Below are 23,300 nucleotides of genomic sequence, written 5' to 3' on the forward strand. Positions count from 1 at the left end.
ATAAATAAACGGCAGAAATTGTCTAAAGTGTGGGATCTTAATAATAATAAGCAGCTGCTTCTGGGATGTCCATTTTTTCCACATTCTGTATTGTGAGATTTGTTGCTTTCGATGCATTGTGGAAAAATAAAAATAAAAAATAAAAAAAAAATCTTTACACACTTAATAAAGAAGAGAACAAGGTGCAGTGTCTCTACTGCAAAATAGAGCTGGCATACCACAACAGCAAATCTTCCATTCAGCATCTGAACAGAAGATATCTGCGCGACCGCTGGAACCCCGACGCCTTAGGCACGGGACCTGCGCGTGCCGCTGGCAGCCAGCGAGTGGCGGCGTCAGCCGCTCTGCGCCCCCTCCACGGCAACCAGCGCGGGCCGCCTCGGCAGGCGGCGAGAGCCCCTAGCTGCGGTATTCAGGCGACCGGGGCTGCTTTGAACACTAATTTTTGTCAAGCATTATTTTTACACGAAATATAAACAATCATAATGATCAAATATGTTTTTTCTGATTCTTTTATTTTTAATGGCTTTCCATTTTGGTGTTGTGCTACCCTTTCAAAGTCTTCTGCCCCCCCCCCCCCCCCCCCCCATACAAAATGTTCTAGCTCCACCACTTCTCTAGACCAACTTAAAAACACCAAAAGTGTTGCATCAGAGCGGATCTTTAAAATAAAATGCTTGTTCATTTTACAACCACATCAGTTTTGTTATGCATTATTTGTTTTGGTTGTTCAAAAACACACAAATCGTTTTATCCGATTACTCGATTAATCGATCGATTAAGTGCTAGATTAATCGATTACAAAAAGAATCGACAGCTGCAGCCCTAATAAAGATCTGACATTGAGTGCAGCAAGTTTGAGATTAGTTTCCTTGGGACTGGTCAAAACCTTCATGCAAGGGATATGAACTAGATTTCTTTGATTGGACAGTCTAACTGCCCTTTTTTGCATTCTACGTAGTGCAACTACAGGTATAGCACCAGAAGGAAGATGTTCTTCACAGGGCCCCAGTTTGACATAACCTTTCCTAGGACATTGGGGGCCCGTTTCATCCTAGCTCTGGGGGATAGCACCTCTAGAGGCGCGCAGGGGAGGTCGAGTTGAGGGTAGTTTGGGTGATGGACCAGGAGGAGCGAGAGCTGGACGGACGTGAACGATGGAGGAGGCGTGTTGGAGGGACTTTGGGTGAAGGATAAAGAAGGGGAGCTGGAGGGGTAGGAGAGCTCCTGTGTGGTGTGAGGCTCACAGGTGTTAGGGGAGCCATCTTAATTCATGACTTAATGAGGCTATCAAAATGGCTAGGTAGGGCCATGGGTGAAAGTGGGGGGGGCGAAAAGGAAAGTGAGTCTTCACTGGGAGTAGATGTAGCAGGGGGCGCCCACAGCTGGTCAGATGGTGATATTTCTGGGGCCAAATCTGGTGGTTGTTGTTGTGGTTTTGCGGCTGGGTCCTTAGCTGGCGGTAGTTGTTGTGATGTTGGTGCAGCTGAGTCCTTAGATGGGGTTGGTTGTGGTGCTGGTGCTGCCGGATCCAAGTCTTTGACCGGTGGTGCTGGTGGAGGTAGTTGCTGTTGCCGCTGTGCTGTGGTTCCTGGGACACTGGCTCTGTCCTTCCTTACTGCCTTTTCAGGGCCTTGGCCTCTGTGCCCCAGAGCGTGGAGGAGGTTCTTCACTAACTCTCTTGCTCCACCTCTGTTCAGGTGTGGGCCTCTTCCCATGAATAGGTCCTTTCGCTTCCAGAATATATTGAAGTTCTCAATGTAATGGAATCCTCTGGAAGCACACTCTCTGGGGAGCCAATTGTTCAGCTGAAACAGACGGCTGAACTTGAGTGACACCCCATCGATGTTGGGAAGAGGTCCACTGATGAATGCTTCAACTTCTACTTTGTCAATCTCTTCAAATAACTTCATGAAATCTTTTTTCAAGCGTTGAGTGTCACGATGTGGGGTGGCTCGAGAGCCGGTTGGACCCAGAAGCAGAAGCGGAGGCACGCGGATCAGGGACTAGAGGATTTAATTAACAAAAACCACACAAAGCGCTGCAGAGCAGGTTTTCAGAACAAAACAAAACATACTTGACGTGGCGAGGAACATGAAACGAGAATGTGGCGAGGAACATGGAACTAGACTGCATGAACACCATAACAGAGGTAATGAACCAGCACAGGAGGAAGGCAGAGACAAGACTTAAATACAGACAGGGCAGACAAGACACAGGTGGACACGATCAGGGCTGATGGGGACCAAAGGAAGTAAAACTCAAGAAACAAGACAAGACAGGACCTTTCAAAATAAAACAGGAAACAGAAAACAAGACAGAACAAGAACTAAGACGAAAAACAAGACAACAAACTCAAAACCATGACAGTACCCCCCCCTCAAGGAACCGCTCCGAGGTTCCAAAAGTCAACTGAGGGGGGGGCCCCGGAGGACAAACCTCGACGGGCATAAAGGTCCAAAGAGTCTGGAGGACGGCCGGGGGGCCGAGCGGTCCGGCGAGATAGGTCCGGAGGACGGCCGGGGGGCCGTGCCGTCCGGCGAGGCAGGTCCGGAGGACGGCCGGGGGGCCGTGCCGTCCGGCGAGGCAGGTCAGGTGTGGAGGCGTCTTCAGGCGTGGAGTCAGGCATGGAGTCAGGCATGGAGTCAGGCATGGAGTCAGGCATGGAGTCAGGCATGGAGTCAGGCATGGAGTCAGCTGGAGAGTCAGGCATGGAGTCTGCTGGAGAGTCAGGCATGGAGTCTGCTGGAGAGTCAGGCATGGAGTCTGCTGGAGGGTCGGGCCAGCAGTCGGGCTCTGGCGGGTCGGGCCAGCAGTCGGGCTCTGGCGGGTCGGGCCAGCAGTCGGGCTCTGGCGGGTCGGGCCAGCAGTCGGGCTCTGGCGGGTCGGGCCAGCAGTCGGGCTCTGGCGGGTCGGGCCAGCAGTCAGGCTCTGGCGGGTCGGGCCAGCAGTCGGGCTCTGGCGGGTCAGGCGTGGAGCCGAGCTCTGGCGGGTCAGGCATGGCCTTGGCAGCGGGGGTCGGTCGGGGTTCAGGCGGAACCCCCTTGGGAGCCAGAACGGGTCGGGGCGCAGGCGGCACCCCCCTGGGAGCCGGGACGGGTTGGGGCGCAGGCGGCACCCCCCTGGGAGCCGGGCGGGTCGGAGCGCAGGCGGCAACCCCCTGGGAGCCGGGACGGGTCGGGGTGCGTCCGGGACCGCCACTGAATGTGGTTGTGGTGCATCCGGGACCACCACCGGAACATGACGAGGATGGGGTGCATGGGGACCACCTCTGGAACAGGAAGGGGACGGCGGGGACGACGGCGACGTCGACCCCCCCTCATGGCGAGACGGCTCCCAGTGTAGTCCGGGCGGCTCCCACTCCAGGGAGATGAGGCAAACTGGGCCTGATCGAAAATCCAAAAAGTTCTAGTCCTTTCTGCTTCCCGGCAGGAGGCCTCAAGAAGAAGCATGTTCCGCTCCACTGGGTCCAGGAAAAATGGCTGGTTCATTCTGTCACGATGTGGGGTGGCTCGAGAGCCGGTTGGACCCAGAAGCAGAAGCGGAGGCACGCGGAACAGGGACTAGAGGATTTAATTAACAAAAACCAAACACAAAGCGCCACAGGTCTTCAGAACAAAACAAAACTTACTTGACGTGGCGAGGAACATGAAACGAGAATGTGGGGAGGAACATGGAACTAGACAGCATGAACACCATAACAGAGGTAATGAACCAGCACAGGAGGAAGGCAGAGACAAGACTTAAATACAGACAGGGCAGACAAGACACAGGTGGACACGATCAGGGCTGATGGGGACCAAAGGAAGTAAAACTCAAGAAACAAGACAAGACAGGACCTTTCAAAATAAAACAGGAAACAGAAAACAAGACAGAACAAGAACTAAGACGAAAAACAAGACAACAAACTCAAAACCATGACATTCAGATTGTTCTTTTTTGATATCGACAGCACCTACATGGATGATTATTCGTTTAACACCTTGGTACAAGACTTTAGATAAGAGTCCTGTAATCACTGGAATAGTAGAACTTGGGCAACATAAAGTTTGCATTCTTCTGTGGCTGACTCCACTGATAGCGCCATCTCCAAGCAGCAGCGTATCTCTGACCTTGACGTTTGGCACAGATTTTCTTTCTGCCCGTGCTTTGTTGTCAACATTATAACTCCTATTCTGTGGTCCAATTTCACTTTGTTCTTTAACAACACATTGTGTTAGGGGTAAAAATCTGTTTGTGAGCTTTATTTCGGATGTTCTGTCATCTTTACGCTTTGGCTTAACACAGAGTTCCTCCACACAAAGTTTCGGAAAGGACACAACATCACTCAGGTCTATGTCACTGTTATTATTCTCATTTATAGTAGGAGTGGGCTTCTTACCACCCGATGTTACTGGAAGGGTCTTGTGAAGTCCATTTTCAGTTTCCAAAGTAAATATCTGTGTTTGTAGCTCTTTTATTTCTTGTTGGTAGATCCGACAGCGTTCACAGTGGGAGTTTGTTTTTCTTCCTCTTCCGGACATGTCGCTGGCTTGTCAGACGTAAAAATATTGATTTGTATAGGTGGAAGTCACAAAAAAGGATGACCAGTCTGATATTCCAGGATGTGTGGATGAGGTAAAAATAATTAAAAATGATTAATTAAATGATTAAAAAGCAAATGAAGCAGGAGGCGGCAGGAGCAGGGCAAAAAGCGTCTGCACTCTTTTGCAGCGGGAGGAGCAATATAACCACAAAGACTCAAGAAAACCAACATGTCCAAACTATCTCCGGATATTTATGCTGTAAATTAGACATCCTATGTTCCATACACATTGAAGATCCTGTGCTGGAAACAGTTCTACCTAAAAATGTGACTTCCCTTCCGCAACGTCGCAAATTCCTGTTAGACACTTCAAAACCCAAATCAAACAACTTTAACAGAAGATCTTTCATTACTTGCAGGCAAGTTGCAGCAGTCGGTGCTGCTAGCAGGAGGTCATCAACCTACATCAAGAACACAACCCTCTAGTGGCATAATATCTTGTCAGAGAGACTTTAAACAGTGATTGAAAATGCCAGGAGAATTTTTAAATCCTTCTGGAAAGCATGTGTACTGCAAACAGAAAGCTTTATACTGAAATACGAATAGATGTCTGCTATTTTCATGTAATGGAATGCAAAAGAAAGCACTTGCTAAATCAATGGAAGTGAACCATACACATTGTGGTTTAAAGTTGACAGCATGCGATGTGGATCAGGCACAGGGAGGACTGGAGTAATGGTGACTTCACTAACAGCCCTTAAATCATGTGCCATGCGATAAGTTTTATTATCTGCTTGTAAAACCGGTCTCAAGGGAGTACACCATGAAAAATTTGAATGCTCAATTACACCAGAGTTCTACAAACTAAACTGAGTTTCCGTCATCCCTTCATCTGCACCCATGACCCAGCTGCACTGAGATCTAAAAACCTGTACTCCTGCAGTTACCTGAATCTCCACCGGGGGAACAGTGGAGCCTGAACCAACATCAACTGAACCTGTGGACCATGAAGCATCAGAGAGCGTTTTTAACATCACTTCTGCATCTTCATGATCTGTCTTCTCTCTGCTGCTATGACTGACAATGCAGAAATGCTCTACAACTGAGGAGTTAGTTGTTGAAGGCAAAGTTATCCTGTACATTTTTATTGAGGGAGAGAAGTGAACACCTGAAAAAACTACAGTTTAGACAGTTCGTGTTGTTTACATCCCTTTTAGTCATGGATCCAAGTTGCCGAGCCTCATGACCAGGGGAGTGCCAATTCTATATGCGATACAGCTGTGTCCAACTTCCGGGACCATTGCAAATGTGAGTGTGTGAATGCAAAATAAACCATACACCCTCTTGACCAATATATTTGTCAGTGAAGTTTAAATGCCACGTGTGGCCTTCTACCTGATAAAATGCTTCCTGGTACAGTTGATCATCCTCTCAGTCATAATATAGTGTGCAGTTCAGGTCATCGGAGGCGGAAAAATATGGCTTCAAGGACAGGACTCATGGCATCCATACCTGAAATTCATGGACACACCTGGTGTTTCAGTGCCCCTGGATCCAGCAGGTGTCTGCAGTGGGGGTTGGCTGTGGTGTGTGGCATGGCATCCAGTCTGAAAGAATGCTGGCTCCTGTTTTGACAAAAATGTTCCGTCCCAACAGATTCACAGGCGTGTGTGGTAAATGCACAAATGAATGTTCCACCATCTGGTCAAAAGTCAGTCGGATGGTCTTTTGCAGGTTTTGTGGAGTCATATGTTCATTTGTCAGAGCAGATGGAGTGTCCACTAGACTCATCATGGGTTACCCCTGAGCTTGAAAGGGACCATGGCTCCTGCATCACCACGCCGTGCTGTTGGGTACCTTGTTGTGGGCAGTTGGGCCCATTTGTCCTCAGCACCACAGCTGCCATTTCCAGCTGCTGCTGGGGGAACCCCTGAGTGGCTCACGTCTCCCAGGAGGTGGATACCTGTCCTCCTGTCCCGGCCTCCGATACCTGAACATTGCTGCAGGTCCTGAGGGTATTTAAACTCATCATGTTATTTTCCTTTTTTTTGTTGAACACCTTTATTATTCCGAGTGAAATTTTCCTGCAGTGTAAATAATTGTTTTTGTTTCAGTTGTTCAACTTCTCCCTCTGCCCTTTTTCTTCAAATGTGCTCTGCAGTGATGAATCAGATGTATTTTAAATCGACTCTTATCACCTCGCAGACGCTCCAGTGCATTCTCCATGCATGCAGTCATGGCTTCCTTTGATTAGCGCAGCTGACCTGAGGGTCAGTCACTCCTAAATCGGCTCCTTCCTGTGAAGCCAGAGAACTGAGAAATGCACTTTTTGTCACTCATTTATGAGGTCTCAGGACGGCTCTGCTCTGTGCCTTTCCTGCAACATTAAAGCTATGTGCTGCTTGGAAAAAACATGTTGTTACTGCAGATGTTGTTAAAGCAGATTTATTACTGTCATACTTTGTTTTCACCATCGCCAACACTGTGGATGCAAGTCAGTTAACCAATGACGAAAATCAGCAAAGCAAAAAATCCCTGAACTTTTCTTTGAACGATATGACGGATATGGAGCAAAATCTTTGAAAAATACATTGTCTTAGATGCATTCTGGTAGCTAGTTTTTCACTTCTTAATCAAGAAACTAAGACTAAGTGGAGCATCATAATTTAACATTCAAACCCCTAGTTTGACTTACCAATAAGGACTTGCTGTTCCTAAAAAAGAAATTGCATAATTGCTAAAGTAACACAGTAACACAATCTTACAATCTAAACTTTTCCTTAAAGCTGCAAAACATACAATTGCTAAAATATAGTAACATCAAAGCCCCAAATGGCAAAAAGAACACCAGTTACTATGATATTCTATGAAAGTACCTCAGTTATTTATACATTATTTCTGCTTTAGAAATAACGGATGTACAACATCCACTTACACTGTTTTTTCAAACTATAATTCCATCAAAACATGGGATCTGCTTTAAACTATCTTTAAACACCAATAAATCATTTAACACCAACACTAAGTAATCTGGGAAATATTAAAACAAACAAACAAACTAATTTAAACATTGTAAACGTTTTTTTAGGGAGTCCGGATCTAAACCACCAAATACTGACAATATCAGTAACATTTCTTTTTTAGCAAAACTGAACTAAATCATGGTAATTAGGAAATACAAATAAAGTAGAGACATATATTAAAAATAAAAAAACGAAATAATTGCAAAATCATTTTACACAAAATATATTGGACCGATATTACCTTACTGTGTTTTAGAAAGATTTGCCCAACTTTGGGCAAATTCCCAAGAAAGTTATTTTCGTTCAAACAGCGACTGTTGCTGCAGGCTGCAGCCGCGCGCCTAGTCAAGCTCACTGTTGTGGCTTAAACCTCTGTCGGAAGCGCTACACATAGGCGCCATCCTACATAAAAATCTTTTTCGTCGAACCAAGACCACTGAAATTTGTTTTTATGAACGTCTTACAACCGAGGTCATGACCATGCTCAATAATTACGATGTCCGCCGTTATTGTACCACAAATTAGATCGCAAACTCTTGAGCTTTGTTCCGTGAAAGTTTAGCGCAGGTCCAACATTTTGGTCTCTAGGGACGCTGTCACGCCGCCCACATGGTACAAACAAAGCCACGTTTTTCCGTTTTTCATCCCATACTTTCCAAAATCTCATGCATACATTTCTTTCATAAGCAGTCACATCTCCAAAATCTCACACATTCATTCCAGTCATCAGCAATCACGTCTGTATTGTCGTCATAGTCAGTCGTCAAGTCATGTTTTTGTCGTTGTTGTCGTTGTTGTCCGGACAAAATGAACAATTTCCCTCATTTTCTGTCAAATTCACCTTTCATGTTTATTTTGAATCCTTCTTTGGTTTCTCTCCGTATATAAAAAAATTATTTGTAGAGGTCGACGCCTCATTCGTTCTTCCAAATCATCCTTCGCGCAGAATGACGTCCTATGTAACACTGTTTTTCGTCCGCCTTAAGGCGTCTCAGGTCCAAACAGACGCAAACCCTCCGAATTCTGATGACTCGGGTGAACCTTACCATCTTTATTCATACTCTGTTTTTACACACCAAATTTCAAAGGTTGACAAACAACCCTCCAAATCTGTTAAGGGCTCGGGTGAACTTAATCATCATTTCTATTTATTCTGTTTTCGCGCACCGAAATGCCGCAGGTTTTGGATCTAACAGTCCCAACCCTTCATATTTTAGGACTTCCTGTCCAAGGCAATGAGTAAACCCATCACTCATGGGGTACGCGCGCTACGCCGTCCACACTCGAATTCTCCTTTAATTTGAGTTATTCACTAATTCAATAAAGTAATTAATATGCAGAATTTACAATAGGCACTGCTTACTTTTGTATGAGGGCCCTCAGGAGAATCGAACACATGGGCTGTCCCCTGACTTTACGACGAAAACCTCGTAATCTCATGAAATACACCATTATAATCCAGTCCGTTCGGTTCCGCGTCCGTTACACCCTGACTTCACGTCGGTGTCACCAAAATTGTAGGAAAGAAATCTTCTGCTTTTCAGTTCTTTCCATCCATGCGTGTTCAGGAGTCAAGAGTGGTGAAGCAAACCAAGGATTCAACCGGATTAAAAATACACGATGTTTATTGCCCTAACAATAATTCTAACACAGATTTAGAGACACTGTTGCAGATATCTGGATTCTCAAGTTAAAAGACCTACAGACGCATAAGTTACATGCGAATTACTCATAAGCCGTCTTGAGAACCATGGAAAACTTTAAAAACAGTCCTTTTAAACATGTGTTTGAATCTCCGCCTTCCGGAAACATCATGGGCGCCGAACCTCCGCCCCTGGTCGCTCTGATTCGTCGGTAGATGTCCCTCCTGCTCTCACTGGCCAATAGCTAGAGTATCAACCTCAGAGTTCTCTCCTCCCGGCTTTAGGGTGAGGTCAGCTTCAACCTCCACATGAGAACATGAATCTTCACACTTTCCCAGGGGAAGAACATTCAACCCAGATGGTACGGATGTATCCATGGCATATTTATTGCATCTATGGAAAACTCCTAACTTTGCACAAAGAACATCCTATTTCTTAACAGGATGCTGACACCATAAAGTATAAAGGAATGTCACAGGACTATAAGTCTTGATAGTTCAAAATGAGTTCACTTCATACTAAAGATAAAGCTGTAACATAATAAAGAATAAGATATTAAAACATACATTTTCTATAACATAAAGCCTTTAATCCGAGTGTTCTCAATCTGCTTACGCTTCCTGAGAAGCCTGGCATGTTTGGCGATTTCAGCATTCCTTCTGGTCAGATGGTCGTTCAGATAAGCAGCAGATCCCTTCAGATTCTTTCTTTAATTCATCAGAGCTAGCTTGTGTTTTTGATTAACAAACCTTATGAGGATCGCTGGTTTATCCGTCTCCTTTCTCCTGGGGAGTGGGTGGCAGGTCTCGATGGTATTGAGATCCAGGGAAATCTCTTTAGACATGAGAAATGATTCCACTTGGTGTTCCAGAGACACTCCAGGGCACCCTAATTTTAGAAGATTTGCTAGGGTTATTAGCATTAGCAATGCTAGCTCCAGCTGCATTTAGCTTTGCCCGAGGTTTGATCTGAAATCCAGGGAGAATGACATTATTCATCCTTGCTTGTTGTTCCACATCATCCAGTCATTTTTCTAGAATGTCGACCTGGTTATCTTGGAGTTAGCTTAGCCTGGATGTTGTTCACTTGCTCCATGAAAGGATGCAACATAGCTTGATGTCATTGAGTATTCTTTTAATGTTATTATTGTCACTTATTGCTTGGTTTTTCTTCAGGTCAATGGTGAGCGCTATTTTTGTCCTTTTGGAGAAAATCCACTTTCAAGTCACTTGAAGATCATTGTGAAAGCTCCCGACAGGCTCTCACATCCGCTTAGTAACCCGGAACCAGAAGTTCTGATGATTAATGGTTGTCAGTACAAAAATAAGTTTTAGTGAGCATGATAAACTTAAAATGGAAAAAAAACTATATTAAACTAACTATAAAAAAACGATATAACAAAAGTGTTCAGAATTATAAAAAAAAATGTGTCAAAGCTAAGAACAGATGAAACCTTAACTGTAACTTCTGATGATGATGTCTGCAGTCAGGTCCTCTTATGATCATCTGCTTTACTGTTCACATCCACATCTGACCTCAATGACCTTCACCTTGTGTTAGTCTCTGTGCACTGACAGAATGGATCTGATTGTTGCTGATTGTCCACAGACTGGACCAGCAGAGCTCAGAGACTCCCAGTGGTCCGTCTGTCCTGCAGCATCAAACACAGCTGGACTCCATCTTTCTGGTCTGTACATGAACAACAACTACTTTCCCATCATTCTGTCCACAGTCGTCTCCATGCTGCACTTTGGACACCAGTGGACTGTCAGTGTGTCCAACATGGAGCTGATGTTTGGCTCCATGACTTCACTCTGATTGGCTCATTCATCTGGAATTCTGTTGCAGCTGCTGGAGGACAACATTGTCACTTTTGTCAAGAAGGAGCTGAAGAAGATCCAGAAGCTTCTGAGTCACATGGAGGATGAGGAGGAGCTGGAGGATGAAGATGAAGAGCAGAGGAACAGCAGAGAGTCACTGATGAAGATCACAGTGAACTTCCTGAGGAGAATGAAGCAGGAGGAGCTGGCTGATGGACTGCAGAGCAGTAAGAGGATTTCTCTGAAGGTTTCAGCTGCTGAGAAATGAAGATTTACTGATGTCTGAACACATGGAACCACAGGGATTCAAACCCTCATCATTCAGGGCTGCAGAGAGTTGATTTACTGTTTGTTTTCTTCATTCAGGTTTGACTGCTGCAGTTTGTCGACATGAAGTCCAATCTGGTCTGAGGAAGAAGTTCCAGTGTGTGTTTGAGGGGATGGCTAAAGCAGGAAACCCAACCCTTCTGGATGAGATCTACACAGAGCTCTTCATCACAGAGGGAGGAAGAGGAGAGCTGAATGAAGAACATGAGGTCAGACAGATTGAAGCAGCATCCAGGAAAGCAGAGAGAGCAGAAACAAGCATCAGACAAGAAGAGCTCTTCCAACTCCCAGCTGGAAGACAAGAACCAATCAGAACCGTGATGACTAAGGGAGTGGCTGGCATCGGGAAAACAGTCTTAACTCAGAAGTTCACTCTGGACTGGGCTGAAGGCAAAGCCCACCAGAACCTCCACTTCATATTTCCATTCACTTTCAGAGAGCTGAATGTGCTGAAAGAGGAGAAGTTCAGCTTGGTGGAACTTGTTCATCACTTCTTCCCTGAAACCAAACAAGCAGGAATCTGCAGCTTTGAAGACTTCCAGGTCCTCTTCATCTTTGATGGTCTGGATGAGTGTCGACTTCCTCTGGACTTCCACAAGACTCGGATCCTAAAGGACCCTAGAAAGTCCACCTCATTGGCTAATCTGCTGACAAACCTCATCAGGGGGAACCTGCTTCCCTCTGCTCGCCTCTGGATAACCACACGACCTGCAGCAGCCAATCAGATCCCTGCTGAGTGTGTTGACATGGTGACAGAGGTCAGAGGGTTCAACGATCCACAGAAGGAGGAGTACTTCAGGAAGAGGTTCAGAGATGAAGAGCAGGCCAGCAGGATCATCTCCCACATCCAGAGATCCAGAAGCCTCCACATCATGTGCCACATCCCAGTCTTCTGCTGGATCACTGCTACAGTTCTGGAGGATCTGCTGAAGAGCAGAGAGGGAGGAGAGCTGCCCAAGAGGCTGACTGAGATGTACATCCACTTCCTGGTGGTTCAGGCCAAAGTCCAGAAGGTCAAGTATGATGGAGGAGCTGAGACAGATCCTCACTGGAGTCCAGAGAGCAGGAAGATGATGGAGTCTCTGGGAAAACTGGCTTTTGAGCAGCTGCAGAAAGGAAACCTGATCTTCTATGAATCCGACCTGACAGAGTGTGGCATCGATATCAGAGCAGCCTCAGTGTACTCAGGAGTGTTCACACAGATCTTTAGAGAGGAGAGAGGTCTGTACCAGGACAAGGTCTTCTGCTTCATCCATCTGAGTGTTCAGGAGTTTCTGGCTGCTCTTCATGTCCACCGGACCTTCATCACCTCTGGACTCAACCTCATGGAGGAAGAACGATCACAGAAGAAAAGATCCTTAATGACTCTCAAACTGAAACAAAGTCCAGTCCAGTTCTACCAGAGTGCTGTAGAGAAGGCCTTACAGAGTCCAAACGGACACCTGGACTTGTTCCTCCGCTTCTTCCTGGGTCTTTCACTGCGGACCAATCAGAATCTCCTACGAGGTCTGCTGACTCAGACAGGAAGTAGCTCACAGACCAATCAGGAAACAGTCCAGTTCATCAAGGAGAAGATCAGTGAGGATCTGTCTGCAGAGAAAAGCATCAACCTGTTCCACTGTCTGAATGAACTGAATGATGGTTCTCTAGTGGAGGAGATCCAACAGTTCCTGAGGTCAGGACGTCTCTCCACAGATAAACTGTCTCCTGCTCAGTGGTCTGCTCTGGCCTTCATCTTACTGTCATCAGAAGATCTGGAAGAGTTTGACCTGCAGAAATACTCTGGTTCAGAGGAGGCTCTTCTGAGGCTGCTGCCAGTGATCAAAGCCTCCAACAAAGCTCTGTAAGAACTCTCAGGAAAATCACCTTCAGTCAATAAATGAATTTGAGTGGAAACATGAAAGATTCAATAACTGCTGTCTGTCTTTATTTTCTTCAGACTGAGTGACTCTAATCTGTCAGAGAGAAGCTGTGCAGCTCTGTCCTCAGTTCTCAGCTCTCAGTCCTCCAGACTCAGAGTTCTGGACCTGAGTAACAAAGACCTGCAGGACTCAGGAGTGAAGCTTCTGTCAGCTGGACTAGAGAGTCCAGAATGTAAACTGGAGACTCTCAGGTCAGGTTTCATTCAAATGTCTATTCTCTACAACAAATTCTGTCTGTTTTTCTCTATTTCACGAGAAAGTGTCAGATAGATGTAATTGCAAAGGAAATTTCAGAGCACTGTTGCATAGAAGTAAAATGAAAACAACATTCTGCTTCAGCTAAAAATCCTGATTTTTCCTCCCCTAATCTGATGGTTACATATGTTCTCTTGGTTTTTCCAGACCAGACTAAACAGGAGAACCTAAATCCATCCAGGTGTTCATATCTGGGAGAAGTTCGTGTTCTGTGTTCTTTGAAAGAAAACATGAATCAATCTCAGAACTGCAGATTTCAATGGACAACCGGTTGCAGCAGATTTTTGATCCACAGAGCAGCAGCTCCTCGTGAAGAGATATGAAGCGGTCAAACTGCAGTAGACCGACAGGTCCCAGACCTGGTTCTGGTGATTATTCCGAACCGAGATTGGATCAGAACAAGGTCTTTCATTTCACATAGTCTTCAGGGTAGCTTCTGGTTCTCAGTCCTGGTGCCTAAACAGACAATAAATCTATGCTGGGTTAGAGTGAAGAAGCTCTGCGGGTAGTTTATGGTCAAGGCTGGGGGCGGAGCTACTTGGCCTAAGGACTACTTTTAGATCAGCTGATCAAGAAACTGAATAAGATCCTAAAAGATTTGTGGGATCAGAAATGGGACTTTGGGAGCCGCAGATAAATTGGACCTCACTAAATGTTATTCTCTGCAATAACCGGCACATTGCATTTTCATGGGTTCTTTAGAAGCTCCAGAACTGAATCAGCTGAAACCCTTAGACCAGTGTTTTTCAACCAGTGTAGTGTGCCGTGGGAAATTGCCCTTATTAAGTGATCTAAAAGCATTTCCCATCTCCAGGATATCAGCTCTGTGTTCATCCAAACAGGCCCTGATAAAACACTGAGTAGTTAGGAATAAGAAAGACCATAAAATACTTTTTTCTTTGTGTTTATTTGATTCTGTTAAAGACACTTTGATAAGAATGACAGTATCGCGATTTAGCCACAGCTTCATTAAAAGAACTTAAAATGTGCTGCAAAGGCAGCAGATATAAAAATGAACAATAAAAGTCTCAAAACTGAGCCTTGTGGGACACCAGAAGTGAGGGATGTAGAAGAGTACTTAAACCCTGAAAATACAACAGAGAAAGATCTACCCGTCAGATAAGAGGAGAACCAGTTTAACGTGGAACCAGATACCCCAACCCAATTTTTTAGCCTGTCCAGAAGGACATAGTGGTCGACAGTGTCAAAAGCTCTGGTCTAGTCCAGTAGCAGTAGCACAGAGCATTTTCCTGCATCACTGAGCATCAGGATTTCATTAGTGACTTTGAGTAGGGCTGTTTCAGTGGAGTGAGTCCTGCGAAATCCTGCCTGAAACTGATCAAAAATGCCAAGACTTTCTTCTCACTTCTCACCTGAGCACAGGTGTTAGCTCACCTTTGCACTAACAGTTTGCATGGTTTAATGACTGAAATATTTCACACTAGTTGGTTTGAAGGCATAAGTATGCGTGTGAACACTATCTGTTTTGTGTACATGTCGACAGGTGGACATTTTTGCAGCTAACAGGTGTGTTGATAACATTTGAGTGTGTGTGGACAGGCCCCGCCCTTTTTGTACTACACTTGAACCGTACCGTAACGATAAACAACCAGTAAACTTGTTGCTTTATGCTGCTTCATGGTCTTATCCCCCCTCCCCTCCTATTATCACCCTCCTACCCCCCTCTCTCTCTAACATCCCTCCCTTTTCTTCCCTTCTTTCCTTTTCCGTCCGGTCCAACACCCAAGATTTTCAAACATGGTTGAAATTAATAAAGTTTGGCCTCAATTACAAAAGGGGTTTATTCAGACATACCTCTGGTTTATATGAAGATTAATAACCCCTATTGTTAAAGTAAAATATGTCCATCACAAGAGGCCCTCAGCTCTCATCTGTCTGCCCAGCTGTTGGACAGGACAAGTTTTTGAAAAAGAAAAAAAGAAAAAAAAATGTCAAGACTTTCGAGAGCAGTAGTAAGTTGTGTTGTACCAACTGTTTCTGAAATTTTGGACATGAATGGGATCTTAGAAATAGGTCCAAAACTGCTCAAGAGGAAGGAGTCAAGCTTAGGTTTTTTAAGGAGAGGAAGAACGACAGCATTCTTAAAATGCTCTGGGAGTTGACCAGACAGCAAGGACGAGTTAATTATTGACAGGACACAGGGACCGATTGACTGGAAGACATCTTGAGCAGAGATGTTGGCAGCACGCCGAGAGAGCAAGAGGATGACTTCATTGTGCCAAGTAATCTGACTAGCTTAGGGAAAGAGACAGGTGAGAGTGTGTCTAAAATCACAGGCAGAGGTGGACTAGGAACAGAACCAGAACCAGCTGTGTGACACAGAGAGCTTCTCAAAGATCTGACTTTGTCAAGAAAAGATGATAAAAACGTATCACAATCATCATTTGAATAGATGGGAACGGCAGGTGGACTGGGTATCACAATATCACTGATGGAGTTGAATAGCACTTTAGGATTACCTCTGCTTTTAGAAATGAGATTAGTGAAGGAAGCAGCCCTCGTATCTCTAACCGCACTGTTAAAAGAAACTAAAAGATCGTTGTAGTAGGTTTAAGGGATGTCATCTGGACTTGGTTTTTTAAAGTTAGAAGACGTTTCGCCTCTTATCCAAGAGGCTTTGTCAATTCTGAATTAGCTGGTCTAAGAGCTGGTATATATATGCGTTCATGGGGGAGGAGTCAGACCTGAAACTGGAGGTATTGTCCACTTAGCCTACATGGTTTCGGGTCGTTAATAGTCCTTTGTCCTCAGCTGGGGGTTGGGGAGCCAGTGACTCCCTCTCCAAATTGGTCATCTCTTTCAGCTGTTAATGACCCAGGTGGAACTGGTTTGGTTTGTTTAGGTTTCAAAACACTGCCGTAGATGGATGGAAGAATAAACCTGAGACCACCATTCTTATTAAGAGAAGGTTTATCCTTCTTGACAAAGAAGGCTTCTTTCACTCCTTGCTCAAACCATCCTTTCTCTGTGGCTAGAATTCGGACTTCACTGTCCTCGAAAGAGTGGTTTGTGACCTTCAGGTGGAGATCTACTGCAGACTCAGGTCCACTTGGGTTGGCTCTGCGATGTTGGTAAAGCCGCTTGTGTGGAGGTTGCTTGGTTTCTCCTATATACTGTTCATTGCAGTTCTCTTTGCAGTGGATAGAGTACACATTACTCTGTTTGTAGCTGGGAATTTTGTCCTTTGGATGAACCAGTTTTTGTCTGAGGGTATTAACTGGTTTGAGATGAACTGGGATGTTATGTTGTTTGAAAATCCTTTTAAGTTTTTCAGACAGGCCTGAGATATACGTAATTGAAATACTGTTCCGTTTTCGGCTCTTGTTCCTTCTTGTCTTGTTTTCCTGTATGTTGGGATCTGGTGAATGCCCACTTGGGATATCCACAGGTTTGGAGGGCTTGGTGGATATGTTGCTCTTCCTTCTTCTTTCCGTCAGAGCTTGTGGGCACCTCCTGGGCTCTGTGTTGTAATGTCCTGATGACGCCTAGTTTGTGCTGTAAAGGGTGGTTTGAGTCAAATAACAGGTACTGATCTGTGTGAGTAGGCTTCCTGTACACTTCAACCTGGAGCTGTCTGTCCTCTCCAATGATCACAGCACAGTCGAGAAAGGCTAGGGTGTTGTCCTTTGTGTCTTCCCTGGTGAACTTGATGTTCTTGTCGACTGCGTTGATATGATCTGTGAAAGTCTCCACTTCCTGGCTTTTGATCTTGACCCAAGTGTCGTCCACATATCCGAACCAGTGGCTTGGAGTAGTACCTGGGAAAGAGTCCAGGGCTCTTCTCTCGACTTCTTCCATGTACAAATTTGCCACAATGGGTGAGATTGGAGAGCCCATAACACAGCCGTGCCTCTGCCTGTAGAAGTTTCCCCTGAATTGGAAATATGTGGAGTTGAGGCATCAGTTCGCAGATGTGGTCTGGTGTCAGATTTGTTCTGTCTTGTAGCTGAGAATCCTGCAGTAATCTCTTCCTCACTGAAATCACTGCCTCCGTGGTGGGAATGCAGGTGAAGTTACGTCGTAAGACACCATCGCCTTGTCAGAATCCAGCTGAAGATGTTTGACTTTGTTTGCAAAATCTTTTGAATTCCTAACATGATGCTCTGTGTTGCCAACTAGAGGGGCTAAAATGGTAGCTAGGTGTTTATCCATGTTGTAAGTTATTGAGTCAGCACAATTACAGAGGGAGACAGCTCCCCCTCCCAAGTTGTAATGTGTTTTCATTTACCAGTACTCACAGTTTTTTAGTCCATAATTTCAAAATGTCATTGAGATGGATAATGCACTGTAGGCAGGAGGGGAGCCTTCTGCCCTGCATTAAAGATAATGTTCTGTGGCTGACCACCCAAAAAAGGAATACTTATGTAAACTCTTATGTACTCTTAAATAAGGTTCTATGTTGCTAATAACCAAAAAATGAGAATGTCTTGATATGTTTATGATGTTTCTATGACTGACCCCCAAAAGGAATGTTTAATATAAAGTTTTATCCTAATAAGGGAGGCCTCTGTAGAGCATATCCTGACAATGTTTAGAATTTTATCCTGTTACTGACCCGTAAAAGGAGTGCTCTGTAGAAGATATTCTGACATGTTTATGATGGTATAGAATGAGTCTACGTGCAGGGTGAGCCTGCGGGAAGGGACCGGCCCTCCTTTTCCTCACGCTCATCGAAGAATATAAAAGATAAGGAAGCCCAACTTTATTCAGAGTCAGCTGTGGGTTACGTACGAACGCCCAGCCGGAGTTTGTTTCAAGCCACTCTATCGGGACTGTTGGCTCTCCAGTCCGTGTGTCACGGTAGGGGCAGATGAATCTTTTCTGTTGAAACTGCATGGCTTAAACTCCTGTGTTATGTTGTGTGACTGTTTTGAAGCGGGGAATAAAAAGACACATTTTATTCTAGCTTGCAGTCTTTGAGTCATTTGTTTCTGCTCAGTGCCTACCTCCCTCGAACCTGCAAAAATTATTTCATAAAACAGTCATCTGTCAGTCTGTCATCTTGACTGAATTTACCAAGTTCCTGGACTTCCAGCTGCATCACTGCTCCTGAACACACTTTTCTGTCTGATTGCAGGTTGATAGACTGCAGTTTGTCAGAGATCAGCTGTGAAGCTCTGGTCTCAGCTCTGAAGAAAAACCCGTCCAATCTGAAAGAACTGCCCTCTGACCTCCATCAGTCATCTCCAGGCTCCGCCCCCAGTCTGCAGCAGCTTCATCTGCTGCCTCCATCCTCTCTCTGTGAGTCTCTGCAGAGTTTTTCTGCAGCTGCTGGTTTTTCTGCAGCAGCAGCATCAGAGCCAGAGAGCCAAAGAAAGTGGAAAGTCTGAGAAGAAGCAGCTCTGAAGCTCTGCAGCTGACGGTGCAGCTTCAGGACTCATGAGGAGGAGCACATGCACGGCTCTGATGCTGCTGAACGTCTGACTGAGATGATCCACATTCAGAAGAGAGTTTCAGAGTGAAAGACGTGTGGAAGAAGAGAATCCTGAAGGTTTCTGTGCAGACATGAACTCAGTCAGAGAGCGTCTGAATGTTGGAGGATCCAGAAGAAACCAGGAGCTCATGAAGGTGGTTCTGTTGGAGCAGAGAGCAGAACTCTGATCCCAGTTTCAGGAACAATGCAGGCTATAGTAGGAAAAGGATCTTAATCAATGTCTGCAGACATGACAGCAAAAAGAACTATAAACTCTGTTTAAACCCAAAAGAATGGCTGTTGATCAGCAGAAGAAGGATTACCAACCTTGGACATTCAACAGAATATGGACCCTTTTTTATTGTATTTCCTGGCATTGCCTCCTATAATAATAATAAAAAAATCTTAATCAATTATTGAAGATGGTAAAAATGATACGAAACGAAAAAAGAAAGCCACGATGAAAGTGACATCACTACGGAAATGACATCACTATGGAACTGACGCCGCAACAGATCGAGGATCAGTTTGGCGAAAGAACACAAGAAGTGGATTGGCTTTTCCCATATACACAGCTGCGAAAAAGAGGAATACGGAAAACGAACAAGAAAGAAGTAAGTGAAAATGTTGGTGTTAAATGTTACTATGTGTATTTTGACGTTATTTGGTTTTAGCCCCAGGTTTTATTCCGGTTATTCTTAGGCTCGCTAGCTGCGTTCATGCCTAAAGCGATTCGCGGGCAAATTTGAATTTACCGCCTCTCTTGCCATAGTTTACTTTAGTTTTTTTTCTTGGCTGATATAAACTAATAATTTGTTGACAGTCCATTGTGTCATGTATTTACAGTGTCACTGATCTAGTTAACAGTCAGTATTTTAATGTTCCCCTGTAGATTTCAGTAGGTCTTATGCGGCTACAAGATGGTGGACTGAAGACTAAAGAGGAACAGTGCTTTCCCTTTTGGTGCAACCAGAGGTGAATGCAACTGAATTGCAGAGAGCTGCTAAGCACAAACTGAAGGACTTCCACTGAAACTTACATGGTGGTCCCTATGTGTTGCTCTACACTGACGGTACAAGGATAAATAATATCCCGGGAACAGAAGTACCTTTCACTCTAAAACAGTACAAGGAGGCATTGGGAAAGGCCTACCAACGAATCACACAGCTCAAGATTTCTTTACCTCTTGTAAGTAATTGTGAAAGAATTACCAACCAAGAACAGCCAATTAAAATAATTTGTTTTTTCAAGAAAAATTGTCTGTTATTTTGAGTTTAGTCTAAAATCCTTTTATACTGTTATTGTACTTCACAGCTCAGGAATCCAAACCCGAATCAGACTCATCAGATTCAGAGGTGATCATCAGGAGTCCAAGCGCTAAATTATTCAATACAGCTGATACATTGGGGAGTGGTACTTTTGTTGTTACATTGCCAATATTGAAAATTCTCACTTAAAGAGAAAAATGCTTCTAAATCTTGGATGGAAGCTAAAATTTTTTGATAAAACATTCAAAAATATTTCTGTTATAAAAAGAAGTTCCAGCGTCCTGACCTACACATAATTTGAAAACAAAGAGCCAACTGTTAAGAATAGTTAGAAACAGAATAGTTAGAAACTCCCTTTTTATTTTTATTACACTAATGGTTCAAACTTAATACATTATGCATGTATTTTCATCTCAAAATTATGTCACATTTGAAGAAAGCACAGCCAAGACTATTTTCTCATTGCATTCCTCATCCTCCCTTTTTTCCTTTTTGTGTGTGCTGGTGTTTGTGCTCTGGTAAATGTCTGTGAGAACATCAGAGAGATCTGACACTTGAAGCTTCCTGACCTTTGAGCATCTCCCTGCAACAACCTGTGGGTGTGATTTTCACACCATTGTCCAGTGTTTGATCCTTTGAATATACAAATGCAGGGTTCTTATACCAAGCCCATCTCCCTGCCTCCATTGTTCGGATTTTTGAATGCAGCAGCCTGTTCTTCTGTCTGTAACCCTTCGTAAAAATTGATTTGTGCTTTTTGTGCGGAGTGAACTTCCACTAAAGATAAGTTTTGTCTCTGAGTCATTATTCATTTATTTCTGTGTGCAAGAAACTGAAAGGGTACGAAGCTAACCATTTTCATTTCCAGTCCTATGTAGCAAAACCAGTTTCTTCACAGCAACCTTTTTTTTGTTTAATTATACTGTGAGAATGATCATTCATCCTGTCTGAAATCACACAAAATCAGTCATAATAACAGAATCCAATGTTAATATTCTAATTTGTTCAGCTCTATATCTGTCAGTCTAACTTGAAGTGCTTACTGATGTATATAAATGTAATTTTTTTTTTACTTCCAGCTATGGGAAACTGCAGATGTGGTGTCAGATGGAGAGTCATGCACCGATTCAGCGGCTCCAGTAATTGTGGCTCCTAAAGACAGTCTATGGTTCACACTTCGCCTTGTCAAATAAACAGTGTCTTCGATTTCATACAATTATGTGTCACACTGACCTAGAGATCCATGTTTGTGTACATTAGAATAGTCTTTTCTTTCTAAATCTACCCTCTGATAGCCATGACTTAGCCAAGACAAGAAAAATATTGTAGAGGACTATCTAAAGTGGTACATCATCCACAGGAACAGCACTGCAATCCAGAGGTAGGTTTTAATATTTCATTGCTGTCACTTTATTATACAAAAATGAGTTGCTGTTGTCCCATTTTCTTGCTTACTTCCACTTGATGCACTGTAACTGCAGATTATATTTGTATTTTAGATTTATGGTTGGACTTGAAAGTCTGCAGTTCCTCGCAACTCTTAAGCAGCATCCGATAGTCCTGACTCCTGCTCTCTGTCATTCGGATGTGAAGCTGTATTCTGCACAGATGGAAAATCTTTTCAAGCCAGTACTGAGTCAACAGGGAAGCAACATTAGGGGCTCAGGAAGACATAGTCAGGAGTTACCGGGCAGACCATCTCCTTGAATGTGAATGTAACGCAAATTGCTCGTCTTCTTTTATACACACAAATTATTAAAGGTTTTGGTGTTATAAAGGCTTATATCAAGCTTTTCTGAGACTTGCAGAGTAAGCTTTGTCCATATAATATATGGATAATGTATTAAACTTAGAGAACACATTTTTTTTAATCTAAATTATTTTTGGGAGCTCTCAGGAAGGAGGACAACTTGATATCTGAGGCTCCAACTTTCTCTTTGTGTGGGTGATGAACATTCATGACGTAAACCTAGAATCTGCCAAGGCAGCTAGCCAGCATTTCACCCACGAAAACAAACATCCAAACAATTCCAAAGATGAATGTGAATATTGTTCATTTACAGGAAAGCGCTTTGCCAATCCCCACTAGTTCCAGAGAGAAAAAGATTGTGTGTATTGTTTTTTTTACTTTTTGACTTTGTGGTGTGAGAACCCACTGGTTTTTATGGATTGGGAGGGGCAGCTGCTCAGATTTTTGGAAAAATACTCAGAAATCGAGATTTCACTTTGGATTGTTTTTTGTGGGGAATTATAATACACTTAAACGCTCAAAAAAGTTGATTCTGCATGATGTAGGCTCTTTTAATAGGTTTTTTAGGTGGTTTTTATTGTCATTTTTTTTAATCTACTTTTAGAAGATGACAGCCCCGTGACCTTGGAGGAGGTGTTGATGTTTGCTGCAGGTGTGCCACGTGTTCCTCCTGCTGGCATGAGTCCTCTGCCACGCCTTCACTTCCTGTCTTCTGCAACATTAAAATTTCCAATGGCGAATACATGTGCCAACATTTTAAAGAGTCCTCTGTTGGACTCATACAGTGCCTTTAACCCTTGTGCTACTTTGGATGACCCCACCCTTATATTGACGTGTTAAATTTACATGCATTTTCTTATTAAAATTTGGTTTGCATATGAATTATATATTTTTTCAATAGCTCACAAACCATGTGACCCAAAGAGATAAAACCTACTGCAAAATTAAGATTCGGCAGAGATTTCATATCTTTGGGTCAGGTGGTTGTGGAGCTATTGAAATAATTGACCATCTTTCATATGCAAACCTCTGGAATTTTGATATAAAAATTAATACAAATTTTTTTTCATCTTTGATTTACAAAACCATGTGGTGTGTCTGATGTTGGGTGGTCACTACTACTACATTTCTTTGGGTCAGGTGGTTTGGGAGCTATTGAAAAAAATGACCAAATTTATAAGCAAACCTCTGGAATTTGTATATAAAAATTCATATAAATGTTGTATTATGTACGATTACGAAACAAATTGGTGTGTCTAATGCTGGGATGCCAGTAAAACAATTTGACATAGGTTGGTGACGTGTTTTGGGAGCTATTGAAAAAACTGGACAG

General features: G+C 43.8%; 2 protein-coding genes across 2 annotated transcripts in view; both read left to right on the plus strand.

Moving 5' to 3' along the window:
• The window catches only part of LOC110016671 (NLR family CARD domain-containing protein 3-like), a 32,738-nt gene extending 13,526 nt beyond the window's left edge, over positions 1 to 19,212 (plus strand). The window contains exons 4-8 of the mRNA XM_023962089.1: positions 10,800 to 10,878; positions 11,040 to 11,238; positions 11,378 to 13,181; positions 13,278 to 13,451; positions 18,614 to 19,212. Coding sequence (XP_023817857.1) covers positions 10,800 to 10,878; positions 11,040 to 11,238; positions 11,378 to 13,181; positions 13,278 to 13,451; positions 18,614 to 18,866 — 2,509 coding nt within the window. The 3' untranslated portion in view covers positions 18,867 to 19,212. The remainder of the gene's footprint in view (positions 1 to 10,799; positions 10,879 to 11,039; positions 11,239 to 11,377; positions 13,182 to 13,277; positions 13,452 to 18,613) is intronic.
• The window catches only part of LOC105355327 (NACHT, LRR and PYD domains-containing protein 12-like), a 1,049,862-nt gene that overhangs the window by 573,076 nt on the left and 453,486 nt on the right, over positions 1 to 23,300 (plus strand). The gene's annotated exons all lie outside the window — the stretch shown is intronic.

Source organism: Oryzias latipes, chromosome 2 (genome assembly GCF_002234675.1).
Source record: "Oryzias latipes chromosome 2, ASM223467v1".
Lineage (NCBI taxonomy): Eukaryota > Metazoa > Chordata > Actinopteri > Beloniformes > Adrianichthyidae > Oryzias > Oryzias latipes.